General features: G+C 34.1%; 1 protein-coding gene across 1 annotated transcript in view; it reads left to right on the top strand.

Moving 5' to 3' along the window:
• The window catches only part of LOC143243292 (LIM domain transcription factor LMO4-like), a 70,673-nt gene extending 52,486 nt beyond the window's left edge, over positions 1 to 18,187 (top strand). The window contains exon 3 of the mRNA XM_076487147.1: positions 16,464 to 18,187. Within this exon, the coding sequence (XP_076343262.1) occupies positions 16,464 to 16,728 (265 nt within the window). The 3' untranslated portion in view covers positions 16,729 to 18,187. The remainder of the gene's footprint in view (positions 1 to 16,463) is intronic.
• Positions 18,188 to 18,607: the final 420 nt, after the last annotated feature.

Below are 18,607 nucleotides of genomic sequence, written 5' to 3'. Positions count from 1 at the left end.
ATGAAAGTTTTTAGTTTAAAAACAACAACAACCTTTGGATCACTTGAGTAAATAATTCAATTTTCCACGTGGTTAGGTAGACAAGCACGTGATTAAAGTGGCTTTAAGCAGCTTTTAATAAGCAATAACCTAATTCATACTTTTAATCTTTTACAACCCTCACTCTTTCATTCTTGAGAATGCATTCTGTCAATTAAACTATACCTTTTGTTTAAACAGAGTACAAGACGTCACTGAAGTTGGTAACGTATCATTTGGGTCAGCGTTTTTAGCGCCATCTGTTCATAGATTTTGAAAAAAACATTTCGAAAAAATAAATACTTTTAGTAGTGATATTTTTAGTACTTGTACAAACTTTATTTGAAACTTTGTTTTCTATTTCAGTGGCATTGAAATGTGTGTGTGTGTTTGTATATTTCGGCGTACGAACTGCTACAGAACTGACTCTCATATTAAATGTCGGTCTCAAGATGTCAGAGAGTATAATGGAGATAGAATGAATTATTAAAAATACGTTTGCTATTGCAATATCTCCAAGCTGATACATATTGATGGGTTTCTGCAAACTAGAGTAATATAAGCTGTCACGTGATACCTTCTCTCGTGATTATTACATAAATCAATATGTTTCAACATAGATCAAATTGTCGTTCGTGTTACTCGTTCGCGGTGATTTATATCAAATCAACTGACTCCGGATACAGCATTGTTGCCTTAAATTAAACCCAAGTATAGAACTGGAAAACAGAAATGACTATTATTCCTATTGTAACGTGGATGCTGGGTCGATAACTATGTTATTAATAACTATGGAATTACACTTTTTAAGCAACATGTTGGCTGCCAATATTGTAGTTAATTGAAGGCGCGAAAAGATCGGTTGGATATTGAGTCATTTTAAGTATATAATAATAAGTTCGCCCAATTCTGTCTTTTTGCTTGAACTGTCAGCACACACTTATGGTTAAACCAGATCTTTTTTCTAGCCATTATATATCAGTGCTTTACATACCTTATGAACAGTTACTGTTCCTCATTATTTTTGTAGTGAACCTTTCAACAGTTTCGTTATTTTATGAAACAGTTCTGTTGTTTATGTCTGTTTATTTGGCACCAGTTGCTGTTTTTTGTTCACACACTAACAGTTGTCAGTTGTTTTATACTATTAATAACAACTACATCTTTGTAGAGCTAACATGAGTTATTTTTGTAAACATATCTATCACATGTTATTTCTACTATAAGTAGCTACTCTTCTGTTGACCTTTTTTTCTGTGATTTTTTGCTAATTGTTTCTATAATAATAATCAACCTTTATTGCTGGTCATTTAGTCAATACATTACGTTGTTACTATTAATTTAATCAATAGTATTCATTGTTCCTGTTCATTTAATCAGTAGTTTACATTGTTTTAGTTCACATAATTAGTTTACATTGTTAATGTTCATTTAATCAGTAGTAACATTGTTTTAGTTCACTTAATTAGTTTACATTGTTAATGTTCATTTAGTCAGTAGTTAACGTTGTTACTGTTCATTTAATCGGTAGTTAACATTGTTACTATTCATTTAATCAGTAGTTTACATTGTTATTGTTCATTTAATGAGTAGGTAACTTTGTTAGTATTAATTTAATCAGTAATTTACACTGTTACTATTCATTTAATCAGCAGTTTACTTTGTTACTGTTCATTGAATCAGTACTTTACATTGTTTTAGTTCACTTAATCAGTAGTTTACTTTGTTACTGTTCATTTAATCAGTAGTAACATTGTTTTAGTTCACTTAATTAGTTTACATTGTTAATGTTCATTTAGTCAGTAGTTAACGTTGTTACTGTTCATTTAATCGGTAGTTAACATTGTTACTATTCATTTAATCAGTAGTTTACATTGCTACTCTTCATTTAATGAGTAGGTAACTTTGTTAGTATTAATTTAATCAGTAATTTACACTGTTACTATTCATTTAATCAGCAGTTTACTTTGTTACTGTTCATTGAATCAGTACTTTACATTGTTTTAGTTCACTTAATCAGTAGTTTACTTTGTTACTGTTCATTTAATCAGTAGTTAACACTGTTAGTATACATTTGATGAGAAGTTAACATTGTTACTGTTCATTTAATCAGTACTTTACATTGTTTTAGTTCACTTAATTAGTATTAGTACTTTACATTGTTACTGTTCATTTAATTTGTAATTTACATTGTTACTCCTCATTTAATGAGTAGTGAACATTGTTAATGTTCACTTAATTAGTAGTTTACATTGTTACTGTTCATTTAGTCAGTATTTTACAATGTTATTGTTCACTTAATTAGTAGTTTACGTTGTTACTGTTCATTTAGTCAGTAGTTTGCGATGTTACTGTTCACTTAATCAGTAGTTTACATTGATGTAGCTCACTTAATTAGTACTTTACATTGTTACTGTTCATTTAATCAGAAGTTAACATTGTTGGTATTCATGTAATCAGAAGTTAACATTGTTGGTATTCATGTAATCAGAAGTTAACATTGTTGGTATTCATGTAATCAGTAGTTTACAGTTACGGTTCATTTATTGAGTAGTTTACATTATTCATTTAATCAGCACTTTATGTTGTTACTGCTCACTTGGTCAGTACTTTACATTGTTACTGTTCACTTAATCAGTAGTTTATGTTGTTACTGTTCATTTAATCAGTAGTTTACGTTGTTACTGTTCATTTAAACAGTAGTTTACATTGTTTTAGCTCACTTAATTAGTATTTTACATTGTTACTGTTCATTTAATCAGAAGTTAACATTGTTGGTATTCATTTAATCAGTAGTTTACATTGTTACTGTTCATTTAACCTGTAATTTACATCGTTACTGTTCATGTAATCAGTAGTTTACATTGTTGCTATTCATTTAATCAGTAGTGTACTACATTGTTTTAGCTCACGTAATTAGTTTACATTGTTACTATTCATTTAATCAGTAGTTAACATTGTTAGTATTCATTTAATCAGTAGTTTATATTGTTACTGTTTATTTTGTCAGTACTTCACATTGTTGCTGTTCATTTAGTCAGTAGGTTACTTTGTTATTGTTTATTTAATTAGTAGTTTACGTTGCTTTAGTTCACTTAATTAGTACTTTACATTGTTTTAGTTCACTTAATTAGTATTAGTACTTTACATTGTTACTGTTCATTTAATTTGTAATTTACATTGTTACTCCTCATTTAATGAGTAGTGAACATTGTTAATGTTCACTTAATTAGTAGTTTACATTGTTACTGTTCATTTAGTCAGTATTTTACAATGTTATTGTTCACTTAATTAGTAGTTTACGTTGTTACTGTTCATTTAGTCAGTAGTTTGCGATGTTACTGTTCACTTAATCAGTAGTTTACATTGATGTAGCTCACTTAATTAGTACTTTACATTGTTACTGTTCATTTAATCAGAAGTTAACATTGTTGGTATTCATGTAATCAGAAGTTAACATTGTTGGTATTCATGTAATCAGTAGTTTACAGTTACGGTTCATTTATTGAGTAGTTTACATTATTCATTTAATCAGCACTTTACGTTGTTACTGCTCACTTGGTCAGTACTTTACATTGTTACTGTTCACTTAATCAGTAGTTTATGTTGTTACTGTTCATTTAATCAGTAGTTTACGTTGTTACTGTTCATTTAAACAGTAGTTTACATTGTTTTAGCTCACTTAATTAGTATTTTACATTGTTACTGTTCATTTAATCAGAAGTTAACATTGTTGGTATTCATTTAATCAGTAGTTTACATTGTTACTGTTCATTTAACCTGTAATTTACATCGTTACTGTTCATGTAATCAGTAGTTTACATTGTTGCTATTCATTTAATCAGTAGTGTACTACATTGTTTTAGCTCACGTAATTAGTTTACATTGTTACTATTCATTTAATCAGTAGTTAACATTGTTAGTATTCATTTAATCAGTAGTTTATATTGTTACTGTTTATTTAGTCAGTACTTCACATTGTTGCTGTTCATTTAGTCAGTAGGTTACTTTGTTATTGTTTATTTAATTAGTAGTTTACGTTGCATTAGTTCACTTAATTAGTACTTTACACTGCTACTGTTCATTTAATTACAATTTTATACTGTTGTTATCCATTTCTATTTACAGTTGGTGTTTGTTACTTGTAATATGTGTGTGTATATATATGTGTGTAGTATTATAATATATAAATGTATAATAGTTAGCCTTCGGAACTGTTCTTTTCTGTTAGTAGCAAATTTTTACTTTTAGTCGTCATTTGCAAGTGGTCAGTTTTATCCGTAGGTGGCCTTCATCGTTAGATATTTTAAATAGCATATGACCTATATTTTTTGGTCATCTATGTCATTACTGACTGTTACTGGTTCATACCTTTCTCACCAACTGATTGTCTTTACTTGATTTACGATTTTGAGGACGTAACAAAAACAGGGTTGGAAGGTTAATTCAAGATTCTTTTATTCTTTTAGAATAATATTGTTAACATGTTATAATTTATTATTAGTCTCGTTTCTTGATAAGTTATACGAAAAAAAGATATAACAGAACTTTACATGGTTTAGAATCCATGGGTTAATATTATTTGTTTTAATTGCTAGACCTGACTATGTATTTAATAATCACTCATAAGCTGTGTCATTTGTTTTCTTTGCTGTCTTCAATTAATAATGGCGTATCACGCATACGAAATAACACACACACACATTGCATATAGATACAATCTAAGATATAAATAGAGAGGTTTGTTGAAATCGACATACACAGCTGCAGAATATATTCTATTATACGTTGTTTATAGATTATATGCATAAGCCACCTGGCCTCAACTTTTGGTAAGCGTCTGTCGCTATAGCAACAAACTGGTAACAACAGAAGTTCACAAGTGGTATACTTTCATGTCCTACATTTGTAAAACGCTATAAAGGAGAATTATATTGGGACTTCATCATATGGCAATATCCATTTCCTTTGTATATAATAGTTCGAGGAAATCAAACTAAACATGTCCATTCAGTTATATAATAGGGTTTTGACAGTACGTGACAAAAAACAAAATGATTGAACGTGAAATGTTGATTTACACGGTTTAAAATTAGATTACATATTATAAAACTGTATGAAACCTTTTAACCGGATGGTTTTGTATTAATGTTTAATAGGCTTCTATTTAGCGAAAGCGATACAAAAAGGTAGAAACTGGTATGTCAAACATTGTTTATCTGCTCTGTCAGTTCCCGTGTACCTGAAACGTTTGTATGTGTGCATGCACGCGCGCATCTGCAAGAAAAACCTGTGCTATTCTATTAAACTTTGATATAAGTTTCAGTTTCGCTATTAGCATATTAAATGACAGAATTATGTTATAAAACTTTTTTGTCACAATTCGTTACAAACAGGATGAACTGTTTTACGTTTCAATCTCTCTCTAATCTTCATTGTTTAGTTTTGTGTCTTATTTTGTCACGGACTTATTTAAAGTATCAAAGCTTGTCCTCTAGACGTTCTAAGGTCCTCGATATTCCTGACAGCAGACTTACAAAAACGAACGCACGCCACGCAACAGTATTTTATTGCAGGGTAAATAGTCTGGTGACGCCTAAAGCCTAAATCAAATATGGCAGATTCAGTAAATAATCTTGAATTAAATAATTCACACAGAAAACTGTGTGCAAAGCTTTAAAAATGACAATTTTTCACATAGTTGTTGAGCCAGTGTTAACGTTCACGTCCCGTTACGTCCTCGAGTAGTTTAACGTGAGTACACGGAAATCAAGAAACGATAGACTTGGAAAGACGCCAGTCAACAGCATCTGTTGCCATTTCTTACGTCGTCCGAAACGCGAGATTTGATTGCGACTCTTATAACACACCCATAAAGTGCGGAGCTCGTTTCTGTGGCAACGGTTCACAGTTTAAGCGCGCATACTGCTAGGCTACTGTCAATCATATAAACACTACCAAGTTGAAGAGTACGAAGTTCGCTCAACGGTATCGTGGCTCGAACGGTAAACCTTACCATTCGCAGCCCGGCATGTAGACATACCAATGAATCTTATAATCCATTAGATGTTTACATGTAGTATTCACTTCTAGAAAATAAGAGACAGAAACAAAATATATCTGTCAATAGCACTGTAAATTCATATCGAATTCTACAGGGTGTTCGGAAAGTCACTATGCACTTATATTTTTATTAACAGACAAAACTGCACAGTGACTTTCCGAACACCCTGTATTATTCACCTATTTTTTTGTTTTGATTCAAATTAATTTAAATATTCAGCACTGGATTGCCTTGTTTTAATCACGGTTTAGTAAACAAAGAAACATCACTTGTTTAAAGGAAGGCTTAGGCTGAAGAGAATTATTTTTTAGTGTATCAAGTAAAAACGATTTGTCGTAACACTTGGAAGATTTTACATCCGTCAACGTCAAACGTTAAATGATACAACCATCTATGATGAAACTGTCGATATTATAAGTTTGATTACTGAGTGGTTAGTTGGTACAGAAAGAGTTGTTGATGTCAAAAGGCTGGTTACTAAACTGTAAACGGTTTTGTTTAAAGTTACGACGACAGTTTTGATTGACATAGAAGACTACTTTGAGCAGTGCGAAACGTGACACGAAGTACACCTCTAAAAAACACAAGAACAAACTCATATGATATGTTACAGAATACGATCTCACAACATTACAATATGAAAATAATACATATTGAGAAAACATGCTTATGTGTAACCGTACTGATAAATTCCTAATAGAGAAATATATATCACTGTTTATAAATCGTTTACGGTATCTCTTTAAAACGTTTTCTTATTTATAGAAGCAGGTAAGTCATGTTTGAACTGAAATGTATAAAAGTGACAAAATATCCTACAGCTTTTAAAAGGATATAATAAGTCTTAGGTCGTGTGTTGTTCCCACCCATACGAAAGTATCTGTCTGAAGCCAATGTTTCAGACTCCTTGTTTATCACATAATTTGATTTTCTGAGGGATCTCCGATTTGTTCAACTTTTGTTGATTTGGCTTTGCTTCAAATCAACCAATAAACCTTCAATGATTATATTCATTTCTGCTCCTTACCGTAGAAAGAAAAGCTGTTTATTAAATTAAAAGAAACACAGAGCTATTCAGAGTAACACTAATTGCGTTCCAAAAACACAAACTTAACGAGAACTAAAATACAACTGACTGCTGTAGCGACATAAATACGTTTTTTGTGTGTTTTCCAACAACGAAGATCAGGTTGTGGTTTTTACTTTAAAACTGTAATTAGTTAAATATACTGTTGTGTTGTAAAGTTGCAGGTTTTGCCCAGGGTGGCTTAGCGATAAGTGTGTGGGCTTACAATGCTACAAATCCAATTTTGATACCATACATTTTCATTACGTCTGTGTATATTCCGGTTATTGTCACTACAAAAATAGTCCTTTTCAGGACTTCGCTGAAGACGATAGCAAAATAGTTAGTAATTAACGTCTAGTTTTGAACAAAAGCTAATAATTAATAATGATACTTAGGTGTTCGTATAGGATCTTAACAACGGTTGATATCCAGTCGCCACAATCTTACAGTAAGTATATATATATCCACTTGTCAGAATTTGGCCTGGCATGGCCAAGTGGTTAGTGTGCTCGACTTGTAACCTGAGAGTCCTGGGTTCGAATCATCATCACACCAACAATGTTTGCCCTTTCAGCTGCAGGTGCGTGATAATGCTACGGTCAATCTCACTATTCATTGGTAGAAGAGTAGCCCAAGAGTTGGCGGTGGGTGGTGATGACGAGCTGCCTTCCATCTAGTCTTACACTGCTAAATTAGGGACGGCTAGCGCAGATAGCCCTCGTGTAGCTTTGCGCTACATTAAAAAAAAAATAAACAGACAAAGGCACAATCTTACTATATATACTATCGTCACAATCTTACACTAACTATATATGCATCGTCATAGTCTTACCCTATATATATATATACAGTCGTTACAATATTACACTAACTATATATACATCCTTCCTAGTTGGGGGTTGTGCAGTAGGCTAACAATCTGCTCACTTAAAAACCAGCCTGTTAATGAATCCGCAAGTGATTGCGGCCCTATGTTCCTTCATGGAATCGAGAGGCATAATAATAATAATATATACATCGTCACAGTCTTACCCAAAATATACATATATATGTACAGTCGTCACAATCTTACACTAAGAATATATATATATATATGCAGTCGTCACAATCTTACACTAACTATATATACATCGTCACAGTCTCACCCTAAATAATATACATATATATATACAGTCGTTACCGTTACAATCTCATACTAAGTATATATATATATATATACAGTCGTCACAATCTTACACTATATATACATCGTCACAGTCTTACACTATATATATACAGTCGTTACAATCTTACATTATATATATATATACAGTCGTTACAATATTACACTAACTATATATACAGTCGTCACAATCTTACATTATATATATATATACAGTCGTCACAATCTTACACTAAGAATATATATATATATATACAGTCGTTACAATCTTACACTATATATATACAGTCGTTACAATCTTACATTATATATATATATACAGTCGTTACAATCTTACATTATATATATATATACAGTCGTTACAATATTACACTAACTATATATACATCGTCACAGTCTTACGCTAAGTATATATAAATACACAGTCGTTACAATCTTATACTAAGTATATACATACATAGTCGTCACTATCTTATACTAACTGCATATACATCGGCACAGTCTTACACTAACTATATATAAATCGTCACAATTTTACACTAATTATATATTTGTTGTTAATGGTCGTTTCAGTATATATGTTTCTCTTGTTTATTTGCTGGTTAGAATGATTATATTCCTTGTGTTATAACGAATCTTTATACCTAGTAGTTATTAAAATTGTATTAATTACTAATTAAGAACTAAAGCCATGCTTTCACATTGGTTACTCATCTTGATAACGGTTTTTATCAATGCTGTTATCGGCAACCATGACAACGACACGTAATTTATGTTCTTTGGAGCAAAATCCTCCCGGAATGCTAAGTTCAAATCCATATTCGGTTCCAAAGTGTGTTTGAATGTTTCTAATTATACTGATATTTAGTAGTGACTCGAGGAAGATTTATTTACGGCAAGCACATACAAATCTAACAAAATGAACACCAGGCAGTTACCATATGAATGCTTGTAAACTTTATATACGTTTGTTCATTATTACAAAACGAAAATGGCCTAGAATTTCTTTTGCTATTGGTTGTTGTTGTATGAGTTTTTTTTTTTTCTTTCGGGGCAAGCTTACTTGTGCCTAGAACGAACCAATGCCATATAAAATGTCCCAGACTTCTTTGTGGTTAACAATGGAACATTTCTAATTATAAAGGTGATAAGTCGAGTCTTTGATGGAGCGAACGTGTTTTATCACACTTCAGTCACTGTTTTCATAATTTATTATAACAGCCCACACATTAAACTGTCTCGAACTGAGCACGACCTTGTCTGAACGGCGGCGAAGTGCAGAAACGATTACAAATGTAATTCGAAGCACTTATAACAATTTGAATGTTAATAAAATAAGTCTTGTCAGGTCCATGAAAGAGATGCAGAGCGATGGTAATTAAAGAAGTAATTGCTATTCTGCGAATATTAACAGGCACCAAATAATAGTTCGAGATGGGCCTAATAATTTCTAAGTAAAAGGAGAGGGGGACAAATTGGATATAAGAAAACAAAAGAATTACCGAAAACTTATACAATGAACAAAGTACGTGTATACTGCCAAATGTTTATTTATATATGTTTTTTGTTGTTCCCAACATGAAATTAATATGGATCTATATGCATGTGCATGTGTGTGCAGTCTTGTTTTAGACTTGTATAGCGAACTCAACGTAAAGTCCACTAGTAGAAAACTAACCTCCTGGAGTTATAATTATCGGATATCAAGTTGTTTATGTCGATTCTAGGAAAACGTGCGGAGTTTAATTAAATGGCAGACGTTACATGAATTGCAAATGAACTGGATATGTCTCATTAATATGTAGGTTGCATTTGTGCAGCTCGTCCAAAGTACAAACATTTCCTGACTGTTTTGCTTTTATTAGAAGGACCAGCTATATGTAATATGAACCGAGAACCGAGTTCCTATAGTATAGCTTTTAACTACATTTAGTAACATTGCTTAACATAATGTTAACCTAACGCCTGCAATAGCCGTAAGTTAATTTAGGTCCACGTTCTTGTCGTGAGGGGATTGGGAAAAAAATTGCAGATGGTGTGATTTGATAAAGATGAACCTCCTTCCCATCTACCAATGAACATTTACTAAATCATTATTTCACGAAACAGCATGTGTGTTTACTGAAGAATGGCGAACCACTAGAACAGTTGTCATTACATCTGGTATATACCCTTAGGGTTCCCAGGGGAGAGACATAGGGGATCGGCGTCGGATCTTACCCCACCATCCCTCCTTGCGTTGAACGGATATGTCAGCTAGTAATCCTATACATAAAGCACGTTATAATTTGAATATAAAATGCTTACCTATTGTGTTACCAGCTGTTAAAAAGAAAACAGTAACCCTAACCAGGTTCACCACGAGTGCTGTTACCTAACTGAAATATACCAATTTAACCCTCTGTCTACTAGCTGCGTTATTAACCTGGGGGCAGTGTCCCGTCTGTTGTGTGTGTGTGTTATTGGCTGAATAAAAACAATAGTTTGAAATCGTCTATCAAGTAGGTTGTAATACAAAGTAACAGTTTAACCTTAATATGTAGTAGGTTTTAATACAAAGTAGCAGTTTAACCCTGATATTTAGTAGGTTTTAGAACAAATTAACAGTTTAACCCTGATATGTAGTAGGTTTTAATACAAAGTAGCAGTTTAACCCTGATATCTAGTAGGTTTTAATACAAAGCAGCAGTTTAACAGTGATATGTTGTAGGTTTTAATACAAAGTAACAGTTTAACCTTAATATGTAGTAGGTTTTAATACAAAATCGCAGTTTAATCCTGATATGTAGTAAGTTTTAATACAAACTAACAGTTTAACCCTGATATGTAGTAGGTTTTAATACAAAGTAGCAGTTTAACCCTGATATGTAGTAGGTTTTAATACAAAGTCGCAGTTTAACCCTGATATGTAGTAGGTTTTAATACAAAGTAACAGTTTAACCCAGATATCTAGTAGGTTTTGATACAAAGTAACAGTTTAACCCCGATATCTAGTAGGTTTTAATACAAAGTAACAGTTTAACCCTGATATGTAGTAGGTTTTAATACAAAGTCGCAGTTTAACCCTGATATGTAGTAGGTTTTTATACAAAGTCGCAGTTTAACCCTGATATGTAGTAGGTTTTAATACAAAGTAACAGTTTAACCCAGATATCTAGTAGGTTTTGATACAAAGTAACAGTTTAACCCAGATATCTAGTAGGTTTTGATACAAAGTAACAGTTTAACCCCGATATCTAGTAGGTTTTGATACAAAGTAACAGTTTAACCCCGATATCTAATAGGTTTTGATACAAAGTAACAGTTTAACCCCGATATCTAGTAGGTTTTAATACAAAGTAACAGTTTAACCCTGTATCTCAGAGCGGCTGGTATGGGTATTAACACTTTTACTAATAAAGCAGTGAACAACGTTTCGACCCTCCTAGGTAATCTTCAGGTTAACCTGTTAATATCCATACCAGTCGTTCTGAGATACATTTTTATTTCAAGTAGGTTTCTCGTTATTAGGAATCAAGTTTAACCCTGATATCTAGTAGGTAACAGGTTAACTGTAATACAAAGTAGATGTTAATATAAGGTGACAGTTTGACCCTGATATCTAGTAGGTAACAGGTTAACTGTAATACAAAGTAGATGTTAATATAAGGTGACAGTTTGACCCTGATATTTAGTAGGTTTTAACTAAATATAGGATAACAGTTTTATACATTGTCCATATTAGGTAAAGGTTAGTAACGGTAGTCAGGTGGTTAGGAAGTCGACTGGCGAGTTCGATTCCTCGTTATCAAATATGCTCTTCGTTTCAGACGTGGCGACGTATAAAGTGACGGTCAATCCCATTAACTCCCTTCTATGTAGTCTATTACTACCAAATGAATGAGAGTTAACGCAAATAGCCTTATTGTAGCTTTTCACGTAATTAAAAAAAACACACCTGACCGAAAATAAATTTTCTAAACATTATGGTTAATATCACGAGAAAAATAAGCCACCTAACGGAATATCAAGTAATCACAGAGGGTCATGCATTTTATCCGAACTGTAAAAGGACTTACTGAACAAAGTGACAACAGTGGCTTTCTGTGGCAGTTTTCGTGAAGATAAATCGATCTAACTGCTTCCGTTGAGCGAGTACAAGAACTGTTTTTTGTTGTTGTTGTAATTGTTAACACGTGTATGAAGAAAAAAATAACAAATTAAACAACTTCAAAACTGAACTCGTGAAGGAACAAACAAAACAAAGATGTTCCAATATCAGTATATCTTCAAAGGAAACAGCAGGCTTATTAAGCCTATAGTCACATATATGTGTTCTTTGTCATTTGAAAAGTATCATTGAATTCTTATCAGCTCACATTTGTTTGTTTGTTTGTTTGGAAATTTCGCACAAAGCTACTCGAGGGCTATCTGTGCTAGCCGTCCCTAATTTAGCAGTGTAAGACTAGAGGGAAGGCAGCTAGTCATCACCACCCACCGCCAACTCTTGGGCTACTCTTTTACCAACGAATAGTGGGATTGACCGTCACATTAATCACCCCCACGGCTGGGAGGGCGAGCATGTTTAGCGCGACGCGGGCGCGAACCCGCGACCCTCGGATTACGAGTCGCACGCCTTACGCGCTAGGCCATGCCGGGCCATCAGCTCACATACGACGGGAGAGGAAACATATATCTATAGTATTATAAATTTATAATTTCATATTTGAGACACTAAATTTGTTAGCCTTGAACAACTGTTGTCTTGGATTCCGTTAGCTGGTCTGTTTAGATTGAAAATCTCTCAGTGAACTGTCAAGAGAGCTGTAGGGATGGAGGGGGGGGGGTGAGTTGGTAATCCCCTCTCGCCTTCTATAAAATAAAGATGTAAAAACTTGTTTTTATTATTGACGTTTCTTATTAAAACTACACCTAAAGGAATCAAACCTCGAATTTTAGTGTTGTAAGTTCGTAAAATTGCCGCTGATCCACGGGGGGTGGACAATAAATAAAAATAACAAGATGATTAGTTATTATATATTTATTTTTCTGACTAAAATTAAGATAAACTATATTGATCAGATCTATAAAAATAAAGAAATTAACGAAAGTATTTGGAACTGCTAACATCAGAAATATATATAGAAGAGAACTAGAAACCCTTAGAGTGCACTAACCCATCACTTGGATACTTTTACCATTAGCACAATTTTCAGCTGTAAATGGATTCAGTCAACTGTGGAGACTTTGTTGTCGCCTACGTTTATGGGGATACATTCGGCTCCACCTACGTGTTATCTATTAGTGCGACACCTCTCACTCTGAGTGACCCGTTAATCTTCTGTCTTACAAAGCTGTGGAATTCAGACTGGGCCACAAACGTTTTTTCAACTGTACTTTAATAGTCAGAAAATGCTGGTACATAGATGGTATTGTCATTATTTTCGGCAGTATGGGTGATGGGGAGTTCATCGCGACAAATGTATTTTCGTATGCCTCGTTTCCATTACGCCAGTAACAGAAAGCAGTCGGAAAGGAGCCGGTTATCTGCTTTCCATAAATTGAGACATACAAGGTGAAGATACGAAAATACACAGATAGTACACCGCTTGTTTCACCGTAGTCATTTTTTCTCGCCAAACCTCACGAGAATACGACCGTAGGTTCTTTCAAGTGCTTCAGGGAATTCCGTGGATTCGTCGGTAAGCGTGCGAATACCTCATCGCAGAGTCGCGTTTTCATGCAGAACGTGCGCTCTCGATCCCATCAGCGGTCAATTTGTTTTCAATTTGGTAAAGGAATCGCGGCGTGAGACAAACCGCGTTGTTCAAACCTTCCGTACAGCATCTGGTAGAAATAAAATGACCTCAGTCCTTCAGGACAGTGCAAACTTTACGAGGAATTCTTTATCAAGCCGACAAAATTGTTATCCATTCGTAGTGGTCCTCTGCGGCGGATCCACAAAACAGCGTACAAGTAAAAAAAAAGAAAGAAACTCAACTGGTGTACTGCCACTACATCTGTAAAAAAGGCATTTTTATTGAAATTCGGTCCCAATTGGATAACCTGCTGAAGTTAGAGTTTTTGAAATGTCTTCTAGGATTTGTACCCAAGATCTAGCTCCACTGTTTGTTTTTTGTACTTCCTGACAACGTATGTGACGGATAGTTTTGTCGGAAGTACACCGCCACTTCCTCAGGATAATAAACAGGTTGATCTTATAGGATAATAATCAACAATATTTGGTGTTAAGATGAATAAATCTTAAATAATTCTTATCATAATTTTCTGGTGTCTTGTGATACAAATAAAACTGATACAAATTACATTTCAACTACTTAATCAGTACAGTTCATAACCCCCCCTCCAGTGCCACAGTGGCATGTGTGTGGACTCAACACTGTCAGAGACTGGGTTTAGATACGCATGGTGGGCAAATCACAGATAGTCCATTATATAGCTTTGTGCTTAACTACATACAAACAAACATATTATAACGTACCAAATGTTACCAAGAGATGTTTTAATATACAGTCTAACTCGTTACCGCCTATCATAATTCTAAGTTGCCTTGAACAACCTTGGTTATTCGAAAGGCCTCGTCGGCACTGGCTATATTGGACACGCTATGATTTTGGTATATTATGGTAGAATTTTCATTACTTTAAATTAATTTTTTATTAATAATTATAAATTGTCTCCTAGATCGTTGGACCTAATATCAGAGGACAATCAGAAAGTCACGAGAGCAGTCATCAGCGTGAGGTTAAATTATTCTACACTTAATTTTCACCTCCTAACAAAATAACATCATCAATGTTTGTTTACAATGTAACGAAATCGTGAAAACATTTTTTTTTTAACTTCTCACAAAGCTACGCGAGGGCTACCTGCGCTAGCCGTCCGTAATTTAGCAGTGTAAGACTAGAGGGAAGGCAGCTAGTCATCACCACCCACCGCCAACTCTTGGGCTACTCTTTTACCAACGAATAGTAGGATTGACCGTCACATTATAACGCCCCCACGGCTGAAAGGGCGAGCATGTTTGGCACGACGGGGATGCGAACCCGCGACCCTCAAATTACGAGTTGCACGCCTTAACGCGCTTGGCCATGCCGGGCCCAATTGTACGATGAACACAGAGATGCCAACCATTACGATTTGAGCGTAATCATTACGATTTTGGTGTAAACATTACGACTATACGCTCATACAGACATATATTACGACTTGTTGCAACTCCCAAATTATTACATATTATATAGGCCTATACAATAAAGTGATAAATTGTTCCCCCAGGGCTTGAAACGGGTGAAAAAATTTCTAGTGAGATACAAATAAATTTTGATAATAAATAAAAGACATAGTCTGAATGGCTACTTGCGATAATCATATTCGTGCTTGAAATAATAAAAAATATTTGTATCTCCGACGTCTACCAATAGTTTGAGTGCGGTGCTTCTCCATACTGGGTACATGGGGAAATTCATAGTTACGTCATCAGTGCATGTCAGCCAATCAGCGCTCGCGTAGATGGGTATTTCTCGTTTTCTAAGCAGCATAGAAACACCAATGCGATCGTTCACAAGTTGGAAAAAAAAGAGGCCTCGTTCACCAGCTTGTCTTGTTTCTGGCAAATCTAAAAGGACTAAAACTGTGAAGGGGCTCTGTCTACAATCATTACGCCCAGTCATTTGAAATTGTTGGCATCTCTATGAACGAAGTCTGTACAAACTATACATTCGTGATGACAACTGGGAAGTTGACGAGATGGCGTAATGAGCAGTCGTTAATAAGAAAAATCATTATTATTCTGAATTAACAAAAATGAAACTAACTTTAACAGTTTCGAATTCCAGGCTGGGTTTTGTGTAAATTCGATATCTAATGCCAAGACTTATGACCATTAAACCATTTTAATTTGTTCAACCTTCTTGGAATGGGTTTTACACTGAGAAGTAACTTTTTCCTTCGAATCTTCGTCGTAAGATTAGTCTTAAATTAATTGTGAATAAGTCTTAATTGTTAGATTAGGTGGTTCTATGAAAAACTGATGTTGTGTTATTAATTCTTACCCCATATAGCAAATGTAACGTGGTTTAAATATGTTAACATGCTATTCTTTTGCTTTCACTCGTATCACTAATTTTGTTTAACTTACTTTATTCTAGGATGTTCGGAAACAGTGGAGCCTGCAGTGCCTGTGGTCAGGTTATTCCAGCCAATGAATTCGTTATGAAAACACAAGGAAATGTCTACCATTTGAAGTGTTTTGCCTGCGTAAAGTGCCACAATCAGTTAAACCCTGGCGACCGTTACAACATGTTAAACGGCAATGTACTGTGTGAACAGGACTGTCTCAAGATCTTGAAAGGTGGTACGGGAGCTACCCGGAAAGGGAAGGTGCGAGCTAATTCAGCCATCAAAGCTGTGTGAAGGATGTTAGGCCTAACTGGCATGCCTAGTTATGCGTGTGAGCTCAATGCTGTTTTATCTATCTGGCTCAACGACTGTAAAAGATTTTTGAATGTGAAAAAATTGAAACAATAATAGTTTTTCCCACACTACTAGATCGCAATGATGATCACGTGCACACTGCTAAGCCTAATCTCACCCTTCAGTAATTATAGTCTGTCTCCCTCTTCTAGTGAACTGATAGTAACACTTTACCTCTAAGTGTTTCTTAGAACAGCGATATCATGTCACAAGAAACATGGAAATGTTTTAAGAAACTTGCTGGAACTCCCAAGAAAAGCATGGTTTTGCTCAGATAAAATCATGCTCCAACCAGTGTGAGGAATCTCTGATAGAGCATGTTTGACAAAACCTTATCGACAAGACTTAACATTAAGTGGTAAGAATACTAAACCTAAAAAAAATAAAAAAAGGAAACCAAAACCCAACAAGACAAGTGGAGCACATGGCAGTAGTTCTGGAAACCTGGAGGAATCACGTGTTGGACGAGAAACTGTTGAAAAGACTGGGAAGAAATGTACCTCTATGTATTATCAACTTTGAGAGTTTTGTGAGGATTCTGTAGAAATATCAAACTTCGAAAATGTCACCTGCGTTTGAGGAATCCAATTGTGTGAACTACGATAAGATAACGAAAGAAGTAAAGAGAATTCTGTGAGGTTGTCAACTTGAAATATCTTTGTATAAGTTGGTGATTTAATATTGTGCTTATAACACTTACAAATTTGCTGGAAAGACAAAAGTTTTGTAAGTTTGTGTAGGAAGTTTTACCACATTATTCGTGATGAGTGCTGATGCCTTGGTATTTGTGTCCACTTGTGCGATTTTTTGGTATTGGAAAGTTATTTTGAGTGAAAGAGAAAAATGTCGCAAAACATCTAAAAGGTAAATATATGATTACAGCCCAAATATGAGAATTATATTACAGACGATGTACATTGAAACACTTTGAAAATAGTTCAACTATAAAGTTTCAAGAAACACTCGGATAAATGAAATATCTTTTTATTGTGTTGGACATTTGTAAAATGGCGACGCGTTTCAGAACGTTTTTTTTACCGTATTTTATTATGTATCTAAATGTCTGGATGCACTCAAGGCACACGGTTTTAAGAGAAATGTCGTAACAAATAATGGCATAGGCTTTGTATATATATATATTTATACAGAGATCAGATGTAAGAAACATGAAAACAGACGATGTGAAATATTCAGAAATTTTACGTTCTTGTGTATTTAGTTTACTCAGGTACTAACTTCTAATGATCAGTGTTCAAGTTTTGTTTTCCACTATCTGTACAGCCATTTTGTTTATTGCCATATTTACAGTAATAGAATTCACTGCTTTGTATTACAACTTTTATCTTCAACAGTGAACGTATTATGATAGAAATAAAGTGAACGTATTCTTGAACTGCCACGACACTGAGTTATAACATATTTACCTGTACATCTAACAAAGCATCTACCGCTGTTGTTATCTGCCTATATACGTATTACTGAGTGAATCAGTTCCACCAGAAATTAATATACTGGCGGGAAGAAACGTTATGGTTGTTTGAGAGCAGAACCATATTTGGCTGTTTGCTGTGTCCCCCGTGGGGGAATCAGACTCAGGATTTTAGCGTTTAAGTCCACAAACTTAGCGCTTTCCCATCGGAGGGCGTGGCGAAAAAGCGTGAAAGACATATTGAAACATATATTAAGTCGAAAAATATGAGTTTCAGTTGAAAAAAATGCTTACATATATCAGAAATAATCTAATTAAATATTAAAAATCAGATATATACAATAATAATAAATAATATAAGAGCAGATAACTCACCAGACGTCTTATGTA

This window comes from Tachypleus tridentatus, chromosome 2 (assembly GCF_004210375.1).
Source record: "Tachypleus tridentatus isolate NWPU-2018 chromosome 2, ASM421037v1, whole genome shotgun sequence".
Lineage (NCBI taxonomy): Eukaryota > Metazoa > Arthropoda > Merostomata > Xiphosura > Limulidae > Tachypleus > Tachypleus tridentatus.
This window is presented reverse-complemented; position numbering and strand designations above follow the sequence as displayed.